The sequence below is a fragment of the Mobula birostris genome, chromosome 4 (genome assembly GCF_030028105.1).
Source record: "Mobula birostris isolate sMobBir1 chromosome 4, sMobBir1.hap1, whole genome shotgun sequence".
NCBI lineage: Eukaryota > Metazoa > Chordata > Chondrichthyes > Myliobatiformes > Myliobatidae > Mobula > Mobula birostris.
The window spans coordinates 3246898-3256535 of NC_092373.1; the positions used below are offsets into that span (position 1 = coordinate 3246898).

General features: G+C 47.4%; 1 protein-coding gene across 1 annotated transcript in view; it reads right to left on the reverse strand.

Moving 5' to 3' along the window:
- ccdc50a (coiled-coil domain containing 50a) overlaps window positions 1–7761 on the reverse strand; it is a 148923-nt gene extending 141162 nt beyond the window's left edge. Inside the window, exon 1 of the mRNA XM_072254863.1 lies at window positions 7668–7761. Within this exon, the coding sequence (XP_072110964.1) occupies window positions 7668–7728 (61 nt within the window). The 5' untranslated portion in view covers window positions 7729–7761. The remainder of the gene's footprint in view (window positions 1–7667) is intronic.
- Window positions 7762–9638: the final 1877 nt, after the last annotated feature.

Here is a 9638-nt window from a genome sequence, read left to right on the forward strand (position 1 = left end):
CAGGTCTGAGGTTCATGGGCGGCATGGTCACTTAGTGGGTTAGCACAATGCTTTATAGTACCAGAAACCAGGGTTCAATTCCTGTTTGTACATTCTCCCTGTGACTGCATGGGTTTCCTCCGGGTGCTCTGGTTTCCTCCCACAGTCCAAAGATATATCAGTTGGCAGGTTAACTGCTCATTGTAAATTGTCCCGTGAATTAAATCGGGGGCGGGGGGGGGGGTTGCTGGGTGGCACCACTCGAAGGTCCAGGAGGACCCATTCCACACTGCATCCCAATAAATAAAATCTTCTTGCAGGCAGCCAGAAAACAAAGAAACACAATACTGGATGCATGAAAAATCCCCATACTACAAACATCCAATTGTGCAAACTGTATAAAAAGTAAACAAATAACACACCAAACATGAACCACAGAGTCCTCGAAAATGAGTCCATAGCCACGGAGACAGTTCAGCGTGAGGCAAATGCAGTTGGTCAAGGCTCCTGCACCTCGCACACAATGTTTGTAGCGAGAGCAGAAGGTCAGAAGCTTACACACTGGATGGGATATCAGAGGAAATACCCATGTACTCATTACTTAAAATGTAGAGCCAAAATTCTGTATAAATTCCTGATTAATCAAACAAAACTTTAGAATATCTATCCATCAACAGGATTCCTATTCTGGTTCACCCCTCTTGAATAACAAAAGCAACCATGTGCCAGAGAGATTTAAAAAGAACATCTGGAGGTTTGTGTGGCTCGGCTACCTGACAGCACAGTGAAGTAGAACAGGATACTGGATACAGTTTGGACAAAAGCTACTCAGCCCAATGGCAGAGGAATTTGCTAAGTCAGGCAGCAACAATAGAGGGAAATGGATAGCTGACATTTCAATTTCCTTCCACAGATGCTGCCTGATCGGTTGCGTTCTTCCATCTTTTTCTGTGTTGCCCAAGTTCCAGACCTGCAGTCTCTGGTGTCTCTAGTCAGCACACTCATTTAGAGTCATCTAGCGTTACAGCACAGAAACAGGTCCCTTAGCCCATCTAGTCCATACCAAACTATTATTCTGCCTAATCCCATCAACCCCCACATGGACCAGAGTCCTCCATACACTTGTGTCCACTTACCTATCCAAACTTCACTAGATGTTGTAATCGAACCTGCACCCACCACTTCCACTAGCAGTTTGTTCCACATTCTCGTCACGCTGAGTGAAGAAGTTTCCCCTCGTGTTTCCCTTAAACATTTCATCTTTCACTCTTAACCCATGACTTCTGGCTCTAGTCTCACCCAACCTCACTGGAAAATGCCTGCTTGCATTTACCCTATCTATACCCCTCATAATTCTGTATATTTCTATCAACACGCGCGGCCTCTCCAGTGAATGATATCTGTAATCTGTCAAGTAGGGGACCGTGCACAATTCTGATTTGATGGAGACGGACGTGAGAGTACGGAGGAACACCTGGAAAACTTCTGAAATGCCCGCTTCGCTGTCGCTGCTACTGAGTGGTAACCGGAATCTCTGGAGCAGAAGGCCCGAAACCTGGCCTTTTTTCAGCAGCCGGGGCTAGGTCGAAGGCGCTCGGCAGACGATGGCGCTCGGGAGGCTGTATCGGAGGGGCTGGTCAGAAGCTCGAAGTTTTCGGACGGACGGACTCAGTGTCGGCTGCTTCCAAGGCATCAGCAAGTTGACGGTGCCTGGAGGTTTATGGCAGGGAGTTTCTCCCTTTTGCCGCCTGCTATCAGGGACTCGGGTCGATCGACTCGGGGACTTTGAGACTATTTTTACCGTGCCCATGGTTTGTTCTTCATCAAATTATGGTATTGCTTTGCACTGCTGTAACTATATGTTATAATTATGTGGTTCTGTCAGTGTTAGTCTTTGGTTTGTCCTGTTTTCTGTGATATCACTCCAGAGAAACATTGTATCATTTATTAATGCATGTATGCATTTCTAAATGACAATAAAAGAGGACTGAGTGTCTTCATAATCTAATCTAAATGAGAGGCATTGATCGTGTGGATAGCCAGAGGCTTTTTCCTAGGGCTGAAATGGCTGACATGAGGGGACACAGTTACAAGGTGCTTGGAAGTAGGTACAGAGGGGATTTTGGGGTTAAGTTTTTCACACAGAGAGTGGTGGGTGAGTGGAATACACTGCCAGTGATGGTGGTATAGGCGGATACACTAGGGTCTTTTGAGAGACTCTTAGATAGGAACATGGAGGTTAGAAAAATATAAGGCTATGCAGTATGGAAATTCGAGGCAGTCAATGTAGTGTATCTCAAGTAAATCTTCCCTCGGCCTTTTCTGTTCAAAAAAAGATAATCCCACATTCTCAATCTTTCCTAATGGCTGTAGTACGAGTTCTGGAAAACCCTGTGAATCCCTTCCAGTGCAATCACACCGTTCCTGTAACGTGGTGAGCCAACAATACACAGTGCCTGAGCTGTGGTCTAACCAGTGTCGTACAATGACCTTGCATGACCTCCCTGCTGTTCTACCCTACACCACGAATAACGAAGGACAGCCCACTTTGTGTCTTCCAGACACTTTATTTATTATTCTTTATGTCCATGAACAGACATTTCTAAATGCCTTGGTTCTTCCTCAGCACTCAATGGTACTTTCAACATTTGTAGCGTAATGCTGTGAGGGATCACCATAACCCGACCATTACGAATGGCATGATGGCCCCACTCTCCAATCCCCTCTGATGTAATCTCACAGAGCAATACAAAGGTAAGATCCAATTTAAAATCTGAATCCAAGTTACAAAATTCACTTATTTAGCGAGCCAGCGCAGAACAGCTCCTTCCAGCCCCTCGAGTAGCGCCACCCAGCAACCCCCCTACTTAACTCCAGCCTAAACACAGGACAATTCACAATGACCAAATAGCCTACTAACCGATACATCTTTGGTCTGTGGGAGGAAACCAGGGCAACTGAAGCCTCCCTGCCTTCCACAGGGAGGATGTACAGACGCCTTAGAAATGACGTTGGATTTGAACAAAGTAGGAGCAAAATTAGGTCATTTGGCCCATCGAGTCTACTCCATTATTTCATCTCCCGCCTTCTCCCCATATCTCTAACACAAAATAATCTGCAGATGCTGGGGTCAAAGCAACACTCACAACATGCTGGAGGAACTCAGCTGGAGTTCCTCCAGTGTGTTGTGAGTGCCCCATATCTCTACATGCCCTGACCAAGCAAGAATCTATCAACCTCTGCCTTAAATATACATAAAGACTTGGCCTCCACAGCTGCCTGTGGCAAAGAATTCCACAGATTCACCACTAAAGAAATTCCTTCTCATCGCTGTTCTAAAAGGATGCCCCTCTATTCGGAAGCTGTTCCTCTGGTCTTAGACGCTCCCATTATTGGAAACATCCCCTCCACATCCACTCTATCAAGGTCTTTCACTATTCAATAAGTTTCAATGAGGTCACCTCTCATTCTTCTTAATTCATGTGGAAACAGGCCCAGAGCCACCAAACATTCTTCATATAACAAGCCATTCAATCCTGGAATTATTTTCGTGAACCTCCCTTCAACTCTCTCCAGTTTCAGCACATCCTTTCTAAGGTAAGGGGCCTAAACCTGTTCACAATATTCCAAGGGAGGCTTCACCAGTGCTTTATAAGCTCATCTGCCTTGCTTATATTACTTGCATTAAAGTAGACACATCTCAAACCATCTGGATGAGAGCATCTTTGCTCTATCATCTACTTCTTTCCTCACAAACTCCCCACTTGAGCGCCAACCGCACCATCCTCTGCCTCTTCACTTTGGTCCCCATTCCCCTGCAAATCTAGTTTTAACCCTCCCCACAGCATTAGCAACCTTCCTGCCAGGTCATTGGATCTCCCCCAGTTCAGGTGCAACCCATCCCACTTGTACAGGGCAACCCTTCCCCAGAAAAGGTTCCAACAGTCCAAGAACTTGAACTCTGTCCCCCGGACCCCCTTCTCAGCCACTCATTCATGTGCGCGATCTTCCAGTTCTGACCTTCACTTGCTCGTGGCACTGGGAGTAATCCAGAGATTACCACCTTGGAGGTCCTGCTCTTCAGCCTCCTTCCTAACTCCCTAAACTTACTGCACAGGACCCCTACCCCTCTCCTGCCTATGTCACTGGTACCAACATGTACCACGACCTCTAGCTGCTCACCCTCTCCTTCAAGAATATTCTGCAACCCCTCAGAGACATCCTGGACCCTAGCACCCAGGAGGCAACACACTATCCTGGCGTCTCTTTTGCTGCTGCAGAATCTCCTATCTGTCCCCCTAAATATCGAGTCCCCTATGACTATTGCTCTGCCTGACTTCACCCTACCATTCAGAGCCAACCACAATACTATTGGTCTGGCTGCTGCTGCCTTGCCCAGATAGGTCATCTCCCCATCAGTATTCAAAGGGGTAAACCTGTCGCTGAGGGGAATGGCCCCAGGGGGACCCTGCACTGACTTCCTTCTCCATTTACCTGTCTCAGTGTTCACCCATCCACTCTCCGCATTCTGCACTCTGGGTGTAACTACCTGCTTAAAAGTCGTACCTATCAAACGCTCTGACTCCCGAGTGATCCTAAGTTCATCCAACTCCAGTTCCAGCTCCCTAATGCGGTCTTTCATGAGCTGGAATTGGCTGCACTTCCAGAAGGTGTAGTCACCAGGGAAACTATCAGGTTCCATGAATTCCTGCATCCTACAGGAGGAGCATTCCACTGCCATACCTGCCATCCTGCCTGCACTGTGCAATGGGCAACCAAGATCAAATCTTCTAACCTGTGTCTTTGGTCTCAGCCTCTTCTCATCGAGTCGAAGCTCCCACTCTCACTGCTGGTCCACTCCCAACAATGGCTGCCCGCTTACCCCTCTGTATTTTTATTTAATTCACAGTGCTCTGCTCCCGATGCTGATGCTGATGGGGCCTCTGGTATGTCCGAAGACCCGCGGAGCTCTGCACTGGCTCCTTAACCCCTTCCCCCTTCCTGACTGTCACCCAGTTTCCTGTGTCCTGCACCTTGGGTGTAACTATCTCTCTATATGTCCTGTCTATCACCCCCTCAGCCTCCTGATTAATCCAGAGTTCTGCCAGATCCAGCTCCAACTTCTGAACATGAATTGTTAGAAGCTGCAGCTGGATACAATTGTAGTTGTCAGGGACACTGGAGGTCTCCCTGCCTTCCCAAATCCCGCAAGAGCAGCATTTCACCACCCTGCCTGTCATTTCTACCTAGATGAGCAAATATAAACAGAATGAGAGAACTTGAGGTTTTCTTTCCTTGCTTTCTCTCAGTGAAGCCTCTCTTCACGGAAGCCTTGAAGAGCTAAAGCCTTAAGATCACCACTCTGACTATGTCCACTCAGACGATGGCCACCACGCTTGCCCCTGCCTTCCTTTAATTTGCTCTTACTAATTAATCCCAAATGCCGAAATGGTGGTCAAAGCTCTACCAAGCTGCTGTGAACCGGTCCTGCCTTTTATCCTCGGGCGGTGGATCTGACTGAAGTCCCTTTCTCCCCAAACTTCCGATGTCCGGATTGACTGCCGGTCAAAGCTCTTGTTCCTCCAACAAGGGACTTTACACCTCTGATTTCCGAATGTTAACCCCATCTGCGCAAGCTGTACACTAACTGAGCCCTATAAAACATTATGGTGCATGTATTTTGTTTTTGGATAGTTATGAGGAAGCATGAGGGAGAGACATTAAGTCTGGGTTTCCCATACAAATTTTACCACAACTGCAGAAAGCCATCTGGATCATTTCAAAATAAATTCATTATCAAAGTACTTATATGCTACCACCGTTCCTGAAGTTGTTATAGCTGGGGGGGTGGTAGTGGGGATAACCTCCCGCCACCAATTAAATGCTCCCAATGGCATGCGACTCAAACAGCGCCTAACAGTAGAAACTGTAGAACCATTTCTACTGACAGGAGAAGGGGTGAAGGCAGCTGGTGGCACCTTAAAACCAGTTGCTTCAGGCAGTTGGCCTTGTCAGCCGTGGTTAGCAGCTCATCCAGGAGGAGCAAGAATCTGGCCCCAAACTTCCGCTGCCTTGTGGCTATACCCACTCATGGGGAAGGCTTCCCTGAGGAAAAATCTGGAGGTGTGGAGTCCGTTAGGCAGTCTAATGTTGAGTTCCACAGTGACTGACAACTCCTGTGACACCACTGGTGCCAAACTATATCAGTCTCTAATTCTCCTTTAGATTCATCAGCTACGTGGAGAAGCGGAGCTTGCTGCATGGGCAAGAGCTTACTGCCCTGGCTTGTGTATCACGTAGACAGCAAGGACGCAACATTCATGGTCAACCCTGACCAACAGAGGGCCTGTAAGCACCAGTCTTCAGAGGTGATCTGCAACAGGTGCAAGTCCCTCTTTGTACAGACCCCAGACTCATGAGGTGAGAAAAAAAATGTATTGCGTAGCCACAGAATAAATAATCAACTGAGAAAAGTCAAAACTGGAAACAAATTTGTGAAAAATGACAGCATACAATTATCACGTTTTGATAACAAACTGCCTCATATTTAACTGGGTTACTGATTCAGAACAGCTGATGTCCCAGGCAGACTCCGTCCTTTAACACAACTGTAACCAATTGAAATAAGCTCATATTCAAGTTCAGTTTATTGTTAAGACGATACACATGAGCATCATCAAATGAGACAAAACTCCTCCGGACCAAGGGGTACAACACAGTACATATAACTCACACACAACGTGAAGTAATTTTACCACAAATAAATTAACAAATATTAAGGTGCATTTACGACACACGTTAAGAAGTAAACTATATAACACTACTGGTGCTCCTTCATACGTGATGAGACCTGGGTGGTGGCAGAGAGTTTAGTCTCATGGCCCGGAGGAAGAAGCTGTTTCCCATTCTAACAGCCCTTGTCCTAATACTCTAGTACCGCCTGCCTGATGTTTGGGGGGGGGGGGGTCAATCAGATTGCTGGACAGATGGGAGGGATCATTAATAGTACTGAGGGCCCTGCATACACAGCATTTCTGGCAAGCATCTCCGTTGGGCGAGGACATCCTGTTGGATGTGACCACTTTTGGCTTGTGCAAGACCTCCCAAAATGCCAACCTGACAATCGGACACTCCACCGGGTCATCCCAGGTGTGTGAGACGGGAGTCCAGACACAAACAGTGATCGTATCCCTATAACAGGCAGCACGTCTAGTTCTAGATTGTTAAAAATCCTCAGACATTTGGCAAATTCGAACCGATGTTTTGCTATGGCCTGTTTCTATGGGGAGAGAAGGGGGACCGAGGACACAAGGGGACGGGCTGATGGAAGAAGAGGACTGGGGAATGAGGGCGAGGCCAGGAGGTACTGGGGGAGAGAGGTAGAGGGGTGAGGACCAGGGCATGGAAAAACTGAGAAGGGGGTGAGATGTGGGGAGACGGAGATGGGGTAAGGAAGATCGGGAGTGGTGTGAGTAGCAGGAAAAGGAGAGATGAGCGGGGAAAGTGGGGAATTCGGGGAGAGGGGGACCGTGGCAGGACTGGGAAAATGGAGTGAGGAGAAACGGGGGTGGGGGGAAATAGAGAAGAGTGGCCGGGGGACGAGGGGAGAGGAAGGCAAAGGAGCTGGGGGTGAGTGTAGGGTGTGAGGTGAGGTGGCGGGAGGGAATAGGCGTCAGATAGCCTCCTACCTGCATTGACAGCGGGCAGACTGCTCTGATCGATGCTCTGATCGATGCTCAACTCCGCCATGGCGCTGCACACCACCGTCAGCCCGTGCGTGGCCCCGCCCCTTTCTCTCCCTCCCTCCACCCCTCCCCGCGGCACGTGCGTGGCCCCGCCCCTACCTCCGAACGTGCGGCCCAGGCATGCGCCTCGCAACACTCCACTCCCTGCCGGCCCCCGGTGCCGGCAGCTGATGAAGCGCCTGCGTCTTTTCTCGTCGGCCGGCCGGGGCGGCCTCATGAGAAGAAGGGTTTCGGCCGCGAAACGACGACTGTACTTTCGTGCATAGATGCTGCCTGGGCTGCTGAGTGCCTCCAGCATTTTGTGTGTGTTGCTCGGATTTGCAGCATCTGCAGATTTTCTTTTGTTTGTGAACCCAATAATAATTTGTTTATAGATAACTTTTCATACAAACGATATGGTTCAAAGTGCTTTACAATGGGATAAAGTGCAAGCCTCAAAATAAAAGACAAGTGGAGACGGTAGCAGTTTCAAGTTCCTAGATGTCAAGATCTTTGAGGATCTAGCCTGGTCCCAACATATACCTTTGCAGTTGTAAAGGCGGCAAGACAGTGGCTATTTCATTAGCAGTTTGAGGTGATTTCGTTTGTCAACCAAAACAAGCAAAAACTTCTATAGATGGACAGCATTTTTCACAGGCTGCATCACTGTCTGGTATGGGGGGGGGGGGGTGCTACTTCACAGGACTGAATTAAGCTACAAAAAGTGTTAAAATTATAAACACAAAATAAACTGCAGATGCTGTGATCAAAGCAACGCTTTCAGTATGCTGGATGAACTCAGCAGGTCGGGCAGCATCAGAACCAATGCTTCTTCAAATTCTTCCCCATCTTTCATTCTTCAGTCCTGACAAAGGGTTCCAGCCCGAAACGTCGACTCATGGTTTCTAACTGATGCTGCCCGACCTGCTGAGTTCATCCAGTGTACTGAAAGTCTTAAAATTAATCAGCTCCATCTTGGGTACCAGCCTCCACAGTCAGCAAGACATCTTCAAGGAGCGACATCCAGTATTAAGGACTCTCACCTCCTAGGGCAGGCTGTCTTCTCATTGTTACCAATCAGGAAGGAGGTACAGAAGCCTAAAGGCACACACTGCAATTCAGAACACACTACCTCACTTTTTTAAAAGTATATTATTTCTGTTTTAGCACTGTTTTTAATCTATTCAATATGCACATATATACTTACTGTGATCGATTTAATTTTTTTTCTTTCTATATTATGTATGGCATTGAACTGCTGCTGCTAAGTTAACAAATTTCACAACACATACCGGTGATAATAAAGCTGATTCTGAAAAGCTAGGTTAAAGTAATAGGCTTTGAGCTGGAGGTTAGAGTATAACGGGGTACTATCAAGCTTACAAAATCCTGAGGGATGTACATCGGGGAGATAGAAACTCTTCCCTCTGCTGGAGATGGATAAATAAGCCACAGCAGCAGGAATACTCCATTCGGCCCATCAAGTCTGCTACGCCATTCCATCATGGGAATTTATTATCCCTCTCAACCCCATTCTCCTGCCTTCTCCCCATAACCTTTGACACCCTGATTAATGAAGTACCTATCAATCTCTGCCTTAAGTATACTCAAAGTCCTATCCTCCACAGATGTCTGTAATAATGAATTCCACATATTCATCACCTTCTGCCTCAGGAAATTCCTCCTTATCTCTGTATTAAATAGATGTCTCTGAATGTCTTTAAATAGATGTTCCCTCTACAGTCCTGACGAAGGGTTCCGGCCCGAAACGTTGACCGATCTTTTCCACAGATGCTGCCCGATCTGCTGAGTTCCCCCAGCATGTTGTGAGTGTTGCTTTGACCCCAGCATCTGCAGAATATTTTGTGTCTGTATTCTAATGTGATTCCCTCTGGTTCTAGACTCCCCCACTAAAGGAAGCATCCACTCTACCTA